Genomic DNA, 18,528 nt, shown 5'->3' with positions numbered 1-18,528 from the left:
TGTTTGAAACAGGTGGGTGCCATACCCTGCCAGAGTGAAAATGTTGAAAATGGACTGCACTACCTGGGCCAGTGGTGGAAGCAGGTACATAGGTGGAATACAAGAGACCACTGGAAAAGCGCATGGATGAATTTAAAATGGGTTATGTGGGAGGTAGGGTCTAAAGGTCAGCACAATATTGTGGTCTGAAGGGCCTGTACATACGTGACATCACATACAGCTCTTGATATTCAGAGGTTTTTAATACTCATTTTGGGGTCCAGATACGCTCTCCTGAAGGCATCCCGCACATCCTCGGATACAGGCAGAATGGGATCATCAGGGGACCTGGTGGGGTGGGGGGGGGGGGTGCGGAGTAGTAGTCCTTCCCTGTTCCTGTGGTCAAATTGGGCATTGAGTTCATCTGGGAGTGAAGCTTTGCATTTCTCACTGTACTGGATTGATGTTTGCATGTGCCTGCTGCCTTTTATCTTTGAGACAGTAGAGGGTTGGGAGGTGTTGTTGCGGTAGCCAAGCTCGTTCACTCAAGTGCAGCCACGGTGTAGTGAAGATGGAGGGTCAAACTGTTTAAGACAGGGTACCGATCTTGCGGGTATCTTTTTTCTGGATTGTGTCAAATTTCTTATTATGAGAATTTGGTTCATTCAGATAAGTGCAAAATATTCCATCACACTCCAAACCTGTACCTTGTAGATGATAGAAAGATTTTCAGATGTCAGGAGATGATTCACTCACCTCAGGATATCCAGTCTCTTGACTCGCTGATACAGTATATAGGTGGCAGTTCCAGTTGTTTCTAGTCATTGGCGACCTAGAATGTTGAGGTAAGATGAAAGTAACTGTGTAGGACAATAGGTGATGGTAACGGAATTGAATATCAAGAGCTGTATGTGATGTCACGTATGTACTCTGACAATAAATCTGAACTTTGCCTGAAGAAATTTCTGGAATTCTCTGCCTCTTGAAAGTGGAAGAGGCCAAATCTTTTCTGTTTTTATGATGGTGATAGACCAATATTTGAATGATGGGGGAGTTGAGGAATATGGGAAACTGGAATGGGAGAGGAGTTGAGGTCAGTGGAGATCAACTATGATCATATTGAATGCAGGGGCAGAGTGACCTATTCCTGCTCCCATTTTACTGTGTTCTTGTGCTTATGGATATTACTGCTTCTTTGTTGTCCAAGTTGAAGGGTTAAGCTGGCCTATTTCTGCCCTTGTGTTTTACCTGGAGGGTTCAAGTCTCACGAGTGACTGCAGCACGGCCTCTAAGCTGGTGCTTGAATGTTGCATTGTTTGCAGTATCTCTCTTGGATGAGATATTAAATTAAGGCACAACCTAGTTCTTGGAATAGCATGATGCTGTTTGAAATTGAGAACTTCATCCTTATTCTTGATTGTACTGCCAAAAATACATTTGTTTGTATTTTACTGTAGCTTAATGCGCTCCAAGGCCACGAACATCTCCTCGCTGATAATTCTTATGTGATCAAAGACATTGCAACTCATTGGGGTGGGGTGGGGGGTGGATGAATGACAACCTTCAGAATAAGTTGATGTGGATAATCAGATTTAGTGGGTTTTTTTTAAATGTATTTTTTTGTGTGGATAAGCAGTACCTAAGACTGTTGTTTACAAATTTGAGGCAACCTCTTTGTTGATTTTGTTATGGAATCCCATTGAACAATAATAATTGCATTGATTGCAAAAATTTGTTAGTGATTGCCAGAAAAGAAGGGATATTTTGAGTAATTCAGCCCTGGTGAAATTTGCAGTGGTTTTTTTTAGCATAGATGGAGGAAAGTAAGTGATTTTCAGTTGGTGGAATTGATTCTGGTATTTGAGCTTGGCAAATATCTGGAGCAATAACTTTGCCTGAAATTGAAGGTTTGCAGTTTTTAGTGAATTAGAGTATCAATTGGTGCCATGGGTATGTGAAAAGGCTCAGCCATTCTGGATGATATTGACTACCTGCAGTAACTAACCCTTACTCTAAATGAAGGAGGAGGCAGGGATGGAGCCTGAGTTACAGGTGTCTTGACAAAGTATTTAGCTGCCAAACTTTACTCGCATGCAACACTCTTGCATCAGTTAAAAGCACACTGCTGCAGGAACTCGAGAGTTGGGCGGCATCTGTGGAGACAGAGAGACTGTCAAAGTTTTGGGTGCTGTTGGCCATCACTAGAGTAGTGTTGGGGCTGAGAGTGGGAGGGAGAATTACAGTGATAGGTGTCTAGAAGCTCAGGATCACCCTTGCAGACTGAATGGAGGTGGTCGGCAAAGTGTTCCATTTGGATTCTTCACTCTGGAGGAGGCCTCTTCAGAGGAAGTGTGAGTGAATTGTTGCTTTACCTAGAAGGGATGTTTGACTCCCTGGAAGAGGTAAAGGGGCAACACAATTGCCACAAAGCTGCAATACTGTTTTTGTGGCATGTGACGGAAGTTGGCTGATCTGTTTGTTTTGAATTCCATGTTTCAGTGGATGAGAATATTGCTGTTATGGTTGTCATTGATAGTGAAGGAAAACACGAGGATAGTTTGTGAAATCAGTTTTTTGGCTTCAGTGAGATTTTGGGATTCTTTCTCTGAAGCTACAGAACAGCACGGTTTACCTCGTTGGATGTTGTGATTTGTGTTTGCATCAGTTGCTGAGGGCCAAGAGGAGTACTAGATTCTTTCAATAATTTAGCTGATGATGGGGAAAGAAGCAGAACACTTTGTTTTCCTACAAGTGACAGTCCAGAAGGGCAGAAGTCATTATTTCCCTCATCGGCAGGTGCCAAGACAATTGATTAGAAACTTTGTTACAGCCAAAATAGATGCTAATACATTTGAAGGGTTGGTTAAACTGGTTGGACCGTGCAAATCCACCACTTCCAGTCTTGGAGCAATGTGAAAAAACAATTTTTAACAGCCAGATTTGGTATCCAGATGAAATTAATTGAGGCCTGCAACCGATGTGATAAAATTGTTGAACTCAAGTGCACACTTGGAGAGGAGGTGATATGATTGCATAGTCAGAAGAGACTGAACTCCAAGCAGGCATCTGATATTGCCCAGGCAATGAATACAGTGGTCAATTACGACCAGGGTTCCCAACAACACCCAGTGAAGGTTGACAAGTCAGTGCCCAGCAGTTCAGCATCTTCAGGAAAAGGAACAAAGTGCAAGGGCTAAAAATGAGGTTATGGGGCTGCAGTCTGTTTGCCATAATTGTTAAATCAAGTGTGGGGAGGGGTGGGAAGTGTTGTCAACAGTTTACTCAAATGTTGAGAAAGACCATGGTAAACTCAGGCACCCAAGTAATGTGAAGCCTTTGAGAATAAAGAGCTTTGTACTCTTGAACTGATGAACAAAATCCTAATCTAGATGGGTGACATTGATCGTAGAATGTCACAATTCTACTGAGCCTTTCTCTAAGCCAGTAAGAATATGTTGCAAAGAGCATGTCGAATGAATTTGACACAGGTACTGCAGTCGCAGTGATGCGCAGGACAAATTTAAGTGAGATTGATGCGTAGGTTATAAGAAGCTCAAGATGTCACCTGCCTTCCTTCGTTACTGAGCCTGGGAAAGAAGCAGGTCAATGAGGATGTATAAAGTAGAATAAGGTGGTGAAGCAAAATTCCATCTTGTTGATCCATGTGAAGGATCCAAAAGATAAAAGTAATTAGGAAAGGTGGGGGGGGGGGTGGTGGTTTAAAATACTTTGTCTAAACGAGCTGTAATTAACACAACAACTTGGCAGCAGTAAAGGAATGAAAGTCCAAATCCACCTGAAGAAGAGGAGTACTCCTTGGTTTTTCAGAGTATGACCTGAACCTTGCAGTCTTGTTAGGAAAGAAATGACAACAGGAAATGGGTATTATTGAACCAGTAGAGGTTTCCAGTTGGGCTGCGACAGTGAAGACCTTTGGAATCTGAAGGGATTGAGAAAACAGTAACAGAACCGACAGATGTTTCTCACCTCCAACTGACTTCTTCACTCAGCTCCGAGAAGGAAATGGAATCTCAAATTGAACAAAGATTCAAAGAGGCAATAAATATTCACCTTGAACTCTTTCAATACAACAGACTTCCATTTAGGTTAATATTGGCTCTGACCATTTTCCGGAAGATGTGGACAGTTTGATTCAAGGACTGCCAGGTGTCATAGACTGGAAAGAGAACAGGAACATGAGGTGAATCTAGAGGAAATGCTTTGATTCTAAGAGTACATTTGAGGAATGACCTAGAACTCAGTTGCCTGGCATGTTGTGGTTATAACAGATGCTGAAGGACTGATCCACTCGAGGACCAGATTAATGTGGTTTTGGATGCACCCTGTTTTTGTCAAATACTAATTAGGACTTTTGAACTTGTAAGAATGTTTCTTGCCACCTTTTTAGGATGTTTGAGCAAGTTACAGAACAAGGGAACGTGAAAGTGGACAAAATCATTGCAATATGAGAATTATAGCAGTTACTGTTGAATTCAAAAATTCTTCTTCATTTCATCCAGTGAAGTAATGCTGCTATCTTGTGATTCATTATCTTATGGTTTTGGTAAGGTTTGGGCTTTCCCGATGGAGAGTTGGGGTGAGTGACTGCCTCTTTGCTTTTGAAACGAACCTTAATGCAAAACCAAAGAGGTGTTATTCACAATCATCATCCCTGGAGTTAAGAATTTTCACATTTAAAATTCTTATGGACCGCAGTCCTCTGCAAGATCTTTTTAGTGAATGCACAGCCTCTGCTGGAGTGCCAAGGTGGCCATTAATATTGCCTGCAAATAATAGTTGGAATCTGGATAGGGCAAGTCATTTGCCAGAGGATGTGCTGGCTACTGTGGGAGATGCTAATGCTAGAAGGGATTGCTTCACTGGTTGAGTAAGTTTATAGTACTCCGGTCACCACCTATCATCTTGTTTCCATAACAGGATATCTATGACCTCAGCCACATATGGCATGGAGTTGATACATACTCTGCTCACACAGCTATAACAAAGTTGAAAGACCACGTGCAGCAAAGATCCTTCTCAGAATTACTTGTGAGGGGAGCAACTTCAGTGGTTTTGCATTTGCCATATTCTTGACCAAGAATGGAGTCGAGTGTTTGCATGTACCTGTAACTCCAAACTGTCCAGCCTCAAACAGCTGGTAGAAAGGACCATTAAATCTGTGAAAGATGAGCAGAGAAAGGTGATGAAATAAAGATCAACATTTTACTTTCTTTCACTTTTGGAATATATCACCTGCAAGGCCTCATCTGCAGAGTTCCTGCTGCAAAAACTTGTCAGAACACGTTGAAATTTGATGCAGCCGGACCTTGGCATGATTCTGTGATCCAAGTAAGTGAAATAAAAGGAAAAACATGATGTCAAAGCTGGTGACCACCTTTATACTATTGATTTTTCAAAAGTTGCAGAAGGGAGTAAGTCATGGAAAGTGCAAAAACCTAAATAAAAGCATCATTATTGTTTTTTAAAATAATTTCATTGATTGAGGTTTTCTTCAAGCATGCTGGTCTACATAATCGAACATCTCATGGGGGGGGGGGTCACGGTTAGTGTAGCGGTTGGTGCAATGCTGTTTCAAATCCGGTGCGGTCTGTAAGGAGCTTGTACATTCTCCCCGTGTCAGTGTAGGTTTCCTCTCGGTGCTCTGGTTTCCTTCCACTCTTCACAAAGTACTGGAGTTGTGGGTGTAATTGGACTGCATGGGCCCGTGGGCCTGTAACCGTGGTGTATGCCTAAATTTAAATTCAAAATCTCACTCTGAGAAACCCAATGCCAGGAAAAAGGACTTTCTCTCACTACTTCCACTCAACACTGTTCAGTCCAGATCTATGTGGTATAAATGTTTATTGTCAAAGACGACATCCTGATTCACAATCAATGTCTAATTTGTCATGTAAACATTTTGACCTCCATCTGTTTTCTGTACAATCCTACTTTCCCTAAATTCTTGGTATTACCAGCTTGTTGAGGTCTATGTGATTGGATTAACTACACTCCTTTGGCCAGTTCATGAATCACACCCAGAATGTTTAACTTGCAAAAGTAGTTTGAATTGTTTCTCTCACAGTTCAGATCAATGCTCTTTTGTTTAGTGCATTCAGTCATTCCCTAGACCTTGATTTAGATGACGACAACACTTGGACAAATCTAAGTTGTCATGAGAATGTGGAGGGATAGAACAACCTTTACTGATGAATGTTTGCAGATATGCCTGGATTTGGGTGGTGGGGTGGGGGGTTGGGTGTTTGGTGGGGGGGGGGGGGGTGGCGGGGGAGGAAAGCATTCTTTTGGTCTCTGTCAATAGACATGGTCAATTTTATCTGCATTGAAAATCTGCTCTGGTTGCAACCTTTTCAATTCCTATTGTTACATTATTTTTTAACATGCATCAAGACAAAATGCAGTAAAACCCCTGGTATCTCAGCACCTATGGGGATTGTTAGATGCCAAAGAAGTGTATTTTCCATTGCTTGAGTATGCACGTTTGCGTGATAGTTGAACTAACAGTGCCAGATTTAAACTTGAGTTTTTTTACCCATTTCTTTTTCTACATTTTTTTTGGTGGTTGCTTAAATTCTGGATAACAGGAGTTTCACTGTACTAATGTTCCCCTATATTTCCAGTTTTTTTTGGATTGGTTAAGCACAAATTTACCTTCACCCCTTTGGTTGATTGATCTAATCCAGTATTGATTTTCTAAAATCAAAAGTCACTGTTGTGAATGAGGAAACAGGTTTGGTAGGTCTTAAAGGCAAGGACTTTGAATGCTGTTTTAATGGGGAAAGATTTTATTTACAGAAGGCAAGTGTGGGAAATGGTAACAGATGCAACACACATACATACACCTTCCTTGAGAGTGCAGGCATGGCTCTATGTTACAAGAGACACTAATTAAACACTCCCAACCCTTTTAACAGTGCACATCTTACCAACAGTTTCTCCAGCACCCTTCCACACTTCTAGGCCTGGAGTGAAGCAGGGTGGTCCCAAATTGGCAAAGAGAGAGAACAAAGAGCCCATGGCACCTATATAGTGCTGGAGGGTCTAGCCCACATCATTTACAGGGTAAAGTGGCTCAGCGCCTGGAGGGTTAGTCCAATTACTACAACCAATGGCCCAAGGCCAAGTACAGGCAAGCTGGAGAGTGCAGTCCAGGTAATTTACATGGCTCCAACAATATGCTCTCAACAGCGCCCTTCTGTTGACCTAATGGTAGCGCCAGGCCTGCATTGAACCATAGTCACTGCCACCTTCCCCCGCACCACATTCAATTTGCTCGGCGGCCATGCTCGTCAAACAAAGGCTCGGTGTGGAGCTTGATCACCAAGGCCTAGCGCTCTCCTCAAAAAAGCGATTGATCGTCTGATCATCAGCAGGCCCTGCCTATAGCTCTTGTGACTGGCTTCCCTTCTTCCCGCGTCTTGGAGTGTTTGTCAATCAATTGCCATTTTTACGGTGGAAGAGGGGAAGCACCCTGGGCCTCGGTGTGCAGTGGGCAGGAGTATGTGTTGCTGCTGCAGTTCACGTGCAAGGAGGCTTTGGTGTCTCAGCCACCAAAGGCTGGAGGGTTTCTATTGAGGTGAGTGAAGGCACACATATGTTATTTACAAGGGGCCTTGCAGGAGGAACTCACTTGCCCATAAACATACTAAGACAAAATTTTTCTAAAATCTTCTGTTAAAATGGGGGGGGGGGGGGGGGTCATCTTGCATGCTGTGGGGCCTATATGGTACTTCACCTTCTGTAGAGAAGAAAGATACATTTTGAGGAAAAATGTTATCTCCTACTTCTGAGGACACAGAGTAAAGAGTTATTTCATTTGGCAAAAGATGAGGAAACCATCAGATAGACTGAACTTGTCTGAATGGACAGATTAGCCCAAATGTCTTTGTGGCATTGAATTTTCTGGGAGTGAATCTATGTTTTTAACCATCTGAAGTGGTAAGAAGTCTAATCCTTGGGATTGCTATCAACTCCCCGAAGTGGGTGGATGACAATTTGAACATTATTTTTCACACAAAAGCACATGTTGAAGCTGCTCAACCTTTGAGTCTTGATGCACCCAGAAGGTGCCTAAATGCTGGATGCAAAAAAAAACACATTTGCAGGGCCTATATCATGAAAAATTTTGTCTTTTAATCTGTTTATTTTTAATGCAGGCATATTAGTTAGGCATTGTGAAAGTGAGTCTCAAGGTACTAGAAAACTCCTTTATCTGGCATCTTCAAATACCCGTACGTGCTGGATACTAGAGGTATTTCCTTCATATTCTCTTTCCATCTCCCTCTGGAGAGCTTGAGGTCATTTTTCTATCTCTGGACTGAATATGGCAAAGCATTTGTTTACAGTACTGAAGTGATTTTGTTTTGCTTTACAATATTAAGTTTCATTCCATTTCTGGAGCCCCCTTCTGCTGTTTGGCTCTATAAACAAATATCACTGCCTCTCCTTGAAACAACACATTTGGCTTCAGCAGGGTCACCATCTAAGTTTCATGATAGAGGCCCTGCAATTGATTTTTTGTTTTGCATCTAGCATTGTTATCTTGTGACTGTGGGTGCAGGGCACAGCTGTTAATGGGCCTACTGCATTAGATGGAATCCACTTCTAGCTTGTAGTGCAGTGCTCTCGCATGCAGTGGAATGGAGAAGACCAGCGATGGCTGTGCTTCAGGTAGTTTATACCCTGATCCTGTTTCTCTGCGAGTGCAATTTGATACCTCTTGGGTTGGTTTCAATGTTTCTACGTGAAGGCTGACACAGAGTTTTGTCCATTGACACTTTCACAGCTGAAAGATACTGAATGTTCTCATGATCTTCATTGGGATATCAAATTTGTTGAAAAAGCAAAACAAAAAGCGCAAAGGGTTGCTGACCAGGTGAATTTGGCAAGAGATCTATCTGAGAGGATCAAGGGAACTCGGCACCTGAAGGCTCCACATCTCCTGACGAGGATTTAAGACCATAAGTTATAGAAGTAGGATTAGGCCATTCGGCCAAGGAGTGTCCCATCATTTGGCTGATTAACTTTACCTTTTGCCCCATTCCTATGTCTTCTCTTGGTTACCCTTGATTCCCTTCCTACTAGGACCATTAGGACACGAGAGAATTCTCAAAACTTGGCCTGGCCAGATTGGGGATTCACAGCAAGGTGTGGCTCTTGAGGAGGAGATGCAGCTAGAAAGAAAGTTTCAACTTTTAAGAACATCTGTCTGGGAAATCAGTGCACAAGGTGCTTCAGTTCATAAATGGGCAGGAAATGTGGGTTTCTTGGCATAATCTGTGAATGAATATGTGAAAGAAACCATCTAAATCATGCAAAACTCTGGTTCTAAATTCTCCAGGCTATGGAAAGGTCATGATGAGCGTGTGCAGTGGGCAAGGGCTTGTGTTTTGTGAAGGCACACTGTTGCAGGTTTCTCTCGCTCAGGAGGCTGAAAGTGTTGAGTGCAATAGAACATGTCTTCATGTCTTTAATAAAAACCACATGGTACAAACCTTGTGTGTTTAACACCATCAAAGACCTTTCCATCAATTGCTTCATGGAGGGAGTGGTGGGGGTGGGGGGGAGAGAAGGTTACAACAGGGTGTCTTTGATGGGCAGAATTAAATACTTGAGGTAAGTTCTGAGGGGAATTTGCAGTGAGCTGCTGACATGATGTCATGGTTGTGAATGGATGGGTAGGTTGGGAAGAGTTGAAAGAAAGTAAAACGCGCAAGTCTGCAACACTGTGGTTGAAGTAAAAACACAATACGGGAGTTTCTCCAGCATGTGTTTTAACTGGGAAGAGTTGAGATTGAGGTCACAATTCAGGGGAATAATTGAAGGGGAGCTGCAGCTACAAATAATTTTTAACTTGAAGGATCTTACCTGCAGCTGGTTTCAAGCAGTGAACTATGGGCTGGGATCCCCTCTGCTTTGCAAAGACCGTGCTTTCATTCATTATGGAGGCCTGCTTCTGAGTAAGTGAATATGTGTTCACATGTAGCAACGCAGGTCAGGAAGTGATGTCTATTCACGCCATGGCTCTCACTCCACAGTGAATCTTGTGTGGGAAGTGACAAAGGTTTCCTTTCACAATAGGGAGGCTACCTGTAGATTGAGGGGAATTGCCCCAAGGAATGTTTTAAAAATGAAGTAAGCTAGTTTGAGAATGATCATGCCGTGCACTTATTTTAGAGGTATCCTGTATTCTCCCACCCTTGACATTATCACATTCAAGGCTCAATCCAACTATCCAGCGGTTACACTACCTTCAAGCAATTAAAAAAAAATTGAAACACCTCAGATCTGTATTATGGGAAAGCTGATTATTGGCACAATCATTTCTTGTTTCATTCATAGGAGGGTCTTTGCTGAATTTAAGATTCCTTCAACGTGAATATCTAAATTTTATAATTTAGACATACTGCACAGTAAAAGGCCTCTTTGGCCCACGAGTCCGTGCTGCCCAATTTACACCCAATTAACCTACACCCTGGTACATTTGTTTTGAATGGTTGGAGGAAACCGGAGTGCCCCCTGGGAAAAACCCACGCAGACACTGGGAGAATGTACAAACTCCTTACAGACAGCGTGGGATTCGAATCCTGGTCCCAATCTCTGGTGCCGTAAAGGCGTTGCACCGACCGCTACACCAACTGTGCCACTTTTCTCTCGATTCCTTGAAATTTTGATGTTACGTAGAGACTGGTATCTGCGCTATTTGTTTCACATTGAAAGTATTTATTAACATTTGCTTTCCCTGCCATCTCGAATATTCCTTAACCCTTTTCAATTTCTATGATTTCTGTTTGGATTTTTTTAAAAAATCACAGTCTACTGGAGGAATTCAGCGGGTGAGCAGAATCAGTGGGAGAGAGAAGAATTGTTAACGTTGTGGGCTGGAACTCTTTACCAGGACTCCAGATCCCTGCATCTGCAGTCACTGTGCATCTCCTAAACTTTAGTTATCCTTGCTGTGAAGGAAATTTCTTTCACAGTAAGGGAACTACTGTGCAAACTATGCAAACTTTCCCACTATGGTGATTAATTTCCATGTCTCTGCGTATTTCACTTTGCACCTACATGCAAATAGCTTCATTCGCAGGTCAGTGAAACAGCTCTTCATGCTTGTTTGAGCCCAGCTGACTCAGTTGTGCTTCATTCCAGCACGAGATGTTTGAAACATGAGGTCTTTTACTTTCCTGCACTGAGAGAAGTATACAAGAACATTAAGAATAGGCCCAGGATTAGGTAGAAGGTCCACCAACCTGCAATGCAATATAGTAAGGGCATGCCAAATTTGATCTTGGGGTTCAGCTCAATTTTCCTGCCTTATTTTTGTCCTGTAACCTCTTTCCCCACTGTTGAAGAATCCACTCAAAGGCTCAGTATCCATAACATTCTGGAGTGGACTATTCTAAAGATCAATAATCTTCTGAATTGAAAATTACTGTTAAGCACAAACATGAATATTGTTTTTAAGGAAAGTAAATTTGACAAGGTTGCATCAACATCCGCAACACTTTTATTTAAACTGAAAGAAGTTTGAGTATTTAAAAAAAAAATCTTTTATTTTAGTTTTATGGTCAAACAAGTATCAAGAATTAGCCATCACAAATATATAAAATAAATGAAAAGGAATCATTGATACAGATTGTCCAGATTTTCAAAGAAAAAAGGACCCCATCCCTCCTCCCCCAAACAAAAAAACCCACAAAAAGAAAATAGAAATTAGAAGAGAAGAACAGAAATAAAAGTTAAAAAAAGATTGAAGAAAAGATGGAAGAAAAAAAAAGGAACTGTCAGTTCAGAAAGTCCAACATTTTTTTCCTACCTAAATCTTAAATATGGGAGAAAAAGGGATAGAGAATTCAAATAGTATGAGTGTCTTAAGTACTCAACCTGGTATTTGTAAATATGGCTGCCATACCTGCAAAAATGTATTTTTTTCCTTAAATTGTAAGTAATTTCTCCTGGGGAACATAACCATGCTTTTCTACATTCCATCGGGCTACATCCAGAAGGAGGTCAGACTTCCAGGTAACCGCAATACGTTTCCTGGCCACTGCTGGTGCAATTTTAAGAAATTCTGATTGGTATTTGGACAGCCTCATTTTAGGTCTTAGGTCCATAATATTTCCGAGAAGAAACAATTCCGGACTTTGTGGCAATTTTTCCCAATAATCTGGTTTAACAAATTTCTTAAATTTTCCTGAAAGGGTTTCAGTTTAGAGTATGACCAGGTACCTGTTTCTTCACTGCATCTAAAATGTGTATCCGATATATTAGAATATAATTTATGCAATTTCTGTGGGATAAGGTATAGCTGATGCAAAAAAAATTATATTGTACCAGTCTATATCTTAAATTAACTGTATTAGTCATGCAATCGTGTCATAAATCAGACCAGATCTTATCGTTAATAGTAATATTCAAGTCTGATTGCCATCTTTGTTTTGTATTATATGGCTGTACGTAGAAGATTGTTATGTACAAGGGCAATTAATGTCATTTGAATAGTTAAAAAATAAATATAACATCCATAATAATACAATCTTCCGCTACTTTCAATTCAGAGCTTTTTTTAGAGATGAACTAGGACCAACCATGATTTTATCAGAGTGCAGTAAATGGAGATTGTAATCCGAAAGGGATCACAAAGAAATTTACATCAATAATGTACTTTCTACTTCAATCGGGCACTCCTAAGTGGGAGCATTGTTTTAAAGTGATTGTTTTTTTTTAAACAGTCTGGCCAGTTCACTGAAGATATGATTCCAACAGTGGGTTTCAACATGCGGAAATTAACTAAAGGAAATGTCACCATAAAGGTAGGTGGACAGGGTACATTTATGTCTCTCTATAGTTTTCTCTACAGCAAAATAAGGTTCAGTCTGCTGTTTCTGTGGAGTTGAACAATGTATCTTTCCAAACCATACTTCAGTAGCATGCCTCATGTTTTGTATAATATGCCAACAAAAGAATTGGAGCTAGAAACTATCTTTGCTTAGTAGAATGTCATTTTATGTTGCATGAGTGAAATTTATCCAAAATGTGATTGAGTCTTCACAAAAAATTGGAGTGGTTGGAAAGTTGAGACCTGTGTTGGTTGATGAGGTCTGCAGCAGGAGAGACCATGATGCCATTGTTTCTCGCAAATAGACATGTCTTTTAATATTTTTCCTGGTGTTTAATGCCATTCATTTTCCCTTTCTTGTGATAAAGAACACAACCACACCTTCCCCATTCCACCTCTCCAGATTGATCAAGTGTCTACCTCCTCTTATCAGCACTCAATTATGTGTTTGGCCCCTTGATGACACTCTTTTTCTGTGGTTCCTCTCCTGAGGCTGTCACTGCTCTTTTACCCATGGTCCTCCATGCTCACCTCTTGATTCTGACTGACCTCCTCCAGTAGCTGTCCCATGGTAGAGTAAATGGTGGCAGGACCTTTTGTGGTCTTTTTACAAGTCTAAGGCAAATTCCATTGCACACAGCCCCCTGAGTTTCAGGGTTGCAGAATTTAGCTATTCAAAGTAACAAAGTGACAAAACTGTGACATATCCACCATCCCAACCCTCCTCTCTGTGCCCGGTGTGATGTTTGAACCATGAGAGTAGTTTTGGGGACGAACAAACTTTTCAGTTGAATGACCACAAATGCAGTGAGATGTGGTTACGATGAGACAAATTCTGTACTTGCACTTGGTAAACATTCTGAAATCTTTGTATTTTGGAATACAGAATAGTTAAGATAAACATTACAGCACAGTACAGGCCCTTCAACTCTCACTGTTGCCGACCCACATTTTCCTGAAAAAAAGTATTAAAACCTTCCCTTCCCCGTAACCCTCTTCTTCTTCCATCCAAGAGTTTCTTAAATGGCCCTAATGTTTCAGCCTCCACCACTATCCATGCATTCCAGGCACCCACAATGAAAGCTAGCATCTGCTGTACTGGTGAGTTTTTCTCCTGGCTTCATGGGAATGGCACAAAAAAGCCTGTGGGGGGTGGGGGGAGGGGGTGGGGATTTAAATGAAAAATGCATTGCTAAGGATTATATGCTATTGAGGTTCTTTCCAATATTTAGCATGCATTCACCATTAAATAAAGTAGCAGGGAGGCATCGTTGGCGTAGCAGTTAGCTCAAAGCCTTTACAGCGCCAGCAATCGGGATCGGGGTTCAAATCCTGTGCTGTCTGTAAGAAGTTTGTACGTTCTCCCTGTGTCAGTATGGGTTTTCCCCGGGGTCTCCGGTTTCCTCCCACCCTTCACATCATAGTGGGGGGGGGGGGGGGGTGTCGGTTAATGTGGCGGCACAGACTCTTGGGCCGAAATGGCCTGTTACCTGCTGTATGTCTAAATTGAAATCAAAAATTTAAGCTACACTTATAAGGAACTAGCTACATGGCAAACTGTTTAGGTGATGTTGTATTAAATGGCCATCACATTTCAATTTCCAAAGCAAAACATTTAACTTCAAAGCCATGGGAAGGATCTGATAACCATATAGATATATGATTATTATATATTTTTGGGACCCTCTGCTCTTTGTGATTTTTATAAGTGACCGAGATGAGGAAGCAGAAGGATGGGCCAGTAAGTTTGTGGATGATCTGAAAGTTGGAGGAGTTGTGAATAGTGTTGAAAGTTGTCGTAGATTACGAAGGGATTTAAACAGGATGCAGAGTTGGATGGATGAGTGGCAAATAGAGTTCAATCAGGAGAAGTGTGAGGTGATGCATTTTTGGAAGGTCAAACCAGAAGGCTGAGTACTGGGTTAATGGTCAAATACTTAACATTGTGGAGGAACAGAGAGACCATGGGGTTCAAATCCATAGATTTCTCAAGGTTGCTGCACAGTTTGATAGGATAATTAATAGGGGAATTGAGTTCAAGAGTCATGTTGCAGCTTTACAAATCTCTAGGCAATTCAAGACACCTTTATCGTTCATACAATGCACGCATGGTAAAGAGGAGGTGGTGTTTCTCCAGGACCACAGAGCTTATTTACACAAGTACAAGTTAGAATAGAAGTTAAACACATTGAAATAATAAAGTATTAAGACATATACAGTAAATGTCCACAGTACCCTATCCACATATGTTTTGGGAATTCACAAGATTGATGGCTTGGGGAAAAAAAACTGTTGCCCAATCTGGCCGAAAGGGCCCAAGTGCTATGGTACCTCCTAACAGATAGCAGAACAGTTTACGTGAGGGGTGTGTGGAGTCCTTCACAATGTTTTTTCCCTTTTGCCTGCATAGAATGTTGTAGGAGTCCCCACTGATCTTTTTGGCTGACTTCACTATCCTCTGCAGGGTCTTTCAGTCTGAGGAAGTACCGCTTCCAAACCAGGTGGTGCTGCAGTTGAACTGGATGCTCTCGATACATCCTCTGTAGAATGTAGTGAGGATGGAAGGTTGGAGATAAAAATTTCCTCAGCCTTTGCAGGAAGTAAAGACGCTGCTGGGCTTTCTTGGCTATGGAGCTGGTGTTAAGAGACCAGGTGAGATACTCCACCAAGTGCACTCCATTGAACTTGATACTCCTGATGACCTCAATGGTGGAGTCGTCAATGGTCAGTGGAGCTTTGTCCCCCAGGGCCTCCTGAAGTTGACAACCATCTCTTTTGGGTTTTTTTTTAAACGTTTGGATACAGGTTGTTGGCACTGCACCAGTCCATTAGCGACTGCACCTCACGCTGACTTTTCATTCTTAACTGATCAAGCCCCATCACGATCGTGTCGTCAGCGAACTTGATGTGGTTCAAGCTGTGTTTAGCTGCACAATAATGGGGCCACACTTGGAGTATTGTGTTCAATTCTGGTCCCCTCATTATAGGTAGGATGAGGAAGCCATGGAGAGGGTGCAGAGGACATTTACCACAATGTTGCCTGGATTGGAAACCTGCAAGGCAAGGTTTGCAGAACTATGACTTTTCTCTTTGCACTAAACTAGACAACAGACTCGCCAAGGCAAATAGCGCCTTTGGAAGACTACACAAAAGAGTCTGGAAAAACAACCAACTGAAAAACCTCACAAAGATAAGCGTATACAGAGCCGTTGTCATACCCACACTCCTGTTCGGCTCCGAATCATGGGTCCTCTACCGGCACCACCTACGGCTCCTAGAACGCTTCCACCAGCGTTGTCTCCGCTCCATCCTCAACATCCATTGGAGCGCTTTCATCCCTAACGTCGAAGTACTCGAGATGGCAGAGGTCGACAGCATCGAGTCCACGCTGCTGAAGATCCAGCTGCGCTGGGTGGGTCACGTCTCCAGAATGGAGGACCATCGCCTTCCCAAGATCGTGTTATATGGCGAGCTCTCCAGAGGTGCACCAAAGAAAAGGTACAAGGACTGCCTAAAGAAATCTCTTGGTGCCTGCCACATTGACCACCGCCAGTGGGCTGATAACGCCTCAAACCGTGCATCTTGGCGCCTCACAGTTTGGCGGGCAGCAACCTCCTTTGAAGAAGACCGCAGAGCCCACCTCACTGACAAAAGGCAAAGGAGGAAAAACCCAACACCCAACCCCAACCAACCAATTTTCCCCTGCAACCGCTGCAACTGTGTCTGCCTGTCCCGCATCAGACTTGTCAGCCACAAACGAGCCTGCAGCTGACGTGGACTTTTTACCCCCTCCATAAATCTTCGTCCGCGAAGCCAAGCCAAAGAAACAAGGTTGAGAGGTGACTTAATAGCAGTCTACAAGATTCTGAGAGGCATAGATAAGATGGACAGGCAGACCCATTTTCCCAGGACTGGGAACACCAGAGTGAAGGGAGGGAAGTTTATAGGAGACATCAGGGATGAGTTTTTTTAAACACAGATAGTTGTGGGTGCCTGAAATTCCTTGTCTGGTGTGGTGGTGAAGGCCGAAACATTAGGGGCATTTAAGAGACTCTTAGGCAGGCACGTGGATGAAAGAAAAATAAAGTGGGGTAAGGGTTTAGTATTTTTTAGTAGGAATATATAGGTTGGCATAAGATCAAGGGCAGAAGGGCCTGTACTGTGCTGTAATGTTAGATATCAAATATTGTGGTGACATCATTCATACAATGCATTGGCCTCTATCCCAGACAAACCTGAGCTTCTAAACATTGTTATATGCAGAGGGAGGCCAAATGATTGGGCAGGATAAACAGTGAGCTAAGGACCAGAGGCCCTGAGACTGAGGCTCACTGCAGTCAAGTCACCAGGGTTGAAGACTGCTGTAGAGGTTGGTTTCATAAAACAATGAAGTTAACAAATTGATCTTCATGAAGAATGGCCACTCCTTTATTTATTTATTTTGTTCAGCACATCTTTAGATTTATTTAAAAAAAACAGCACTTTTGCTGTCGTGTACAGAATCCTCCCTTTTGTGGCATGATCAATTTATAGTTGTATCCCTATGTTCTTGTATACTCTGAGCTTTCACTAAACATTTCTGTCTCTCTTGGAGCAATGCTGATTACCAGTACTTCAAAAGTTCATTAATTTAGTGCTGCAAGTTAGATTTCACATGCTCACCTTTGCAGCAAATATTCTTTTCCAGGGCTCCCCCACCTTCCCTTTTTCTGCTGTTTTTTTGCTTGGTTCCTAAAGACATGACTGGAATATAATTCCACTGATTTATCTTGTTGGACCTTGTCTTGCGTGCATCCCAGAATACTAAAATACAGCAGTGGAAATAGTGATGCATTGGTTGTCATCTTCCAAAGTTTCTCAGATTATGAAATGGTTCCTGCAGTCTGACCAGTGACAAATGTAACCCCATTACTGGAAAAAAAAAGTGAAGTGGTAACTATAAACAGTTGGCCTCGTGTCAAAAGAAAATGCTAAAATCTATTGCAAAAGATGTACTGACAAGGCACATAAAAAAATATAACTGGGATTAGAGACTAAATTACCATGGACTTGTGAAAGGGAACTTGTGTTCGACAAATCTACTGATGTTATTTTTCGATGAAGTAACTGAGCGATGAGGAAGCAGTGGATGTGAGGTACAGTATTTGCCTTTTCAGTAGGCTTTTGGTAAAGTTTCATGTGAGAAAGTATGTTTTTGTATTTAAAAAAAATTAAAATGCATGAAAATGGGAATATTGCCAATTGATTGACAGAAGAGGAATTAATGGGTTATTTTTTGGGTGGCAAATTGTAATGGTGGATTTAGACCAGCTTATGCAAGAATGTATACATGTGAATCATAATCTAAATTCCACCATGGGGCCCAGGGATGCAGTTGAATCAGAAGACATAATCTAATTTACACCATGAGGCTCATAGATGCATATAAATCAGTAGACTTAATCTAATTTCCACCATTAGGCCCAGAGATGCAGTTGTCTTTTGTTCGTCGCAGACTGTCAGGAGGCCTTGAAGATAAGTAAATCATTTATTCAAAGAGATAAGCTATGAGTAAACAATTTTTGGGTAATATAAGCCATGGTCCCACTGCTGAAGTTTGAGACTCTCTGAGGGGTGGAAACGTCTCTCAGCAAGAAGAAGAACTTCTAGACTCCAACCAACATCCCGGTCGGGGGAGGAGGAGAAGCTGC

General features: G+C 42.0%; 1 protein-coding gene across 5 annotated transcripts in view; it reads left to right on the top strand.

The window, feature by feature from the left end:
• Positions 1 to 18,528, top strand: part of LOC138745889 (ADP-ribosylation factor-like protein 8B-A) — an 84,581-nt gene that overhangs the window by 3,327 nt on the left and 62,726 nt on the right. For all 5 annotated transcript variants that reach the window (XM_069903358.1, XM_069903357.1, XM_069903361.1 and 2 more), the window contains exon 2: positions 12,732 to 12,812. In XM_069903358.1, the coding sequence (XP_069759459.1) occupies positions 12,732 to 12,812 (81 nt within the window). The remainder of the gene's footprint in view (positions 1 to 12,731; positions 12,813 to 18,528) is intronic.

The sequence above is a fragment of the Narcine bancroftii genome, chromosome 11, assembly GCF_036971445.1.
Source record: "Narcine bancroftii isolate sNarBan1 chromosome 11, sNarBan1.hap1, whole genome shotgun sequence".
NCBI classification, from domain to species: domain Eukaryota; kingdom Metazoa; phylum Chordata; class Chondrichthyes; order Torpediniformes; family Narcinidae; genus Narcine; species Narcine bancroftii.
The sequence above is the reverse complement of the archived record's forward strand: the minus strand, read 5'-3'. Positions and strand labels throughout refer to the sequence as shown.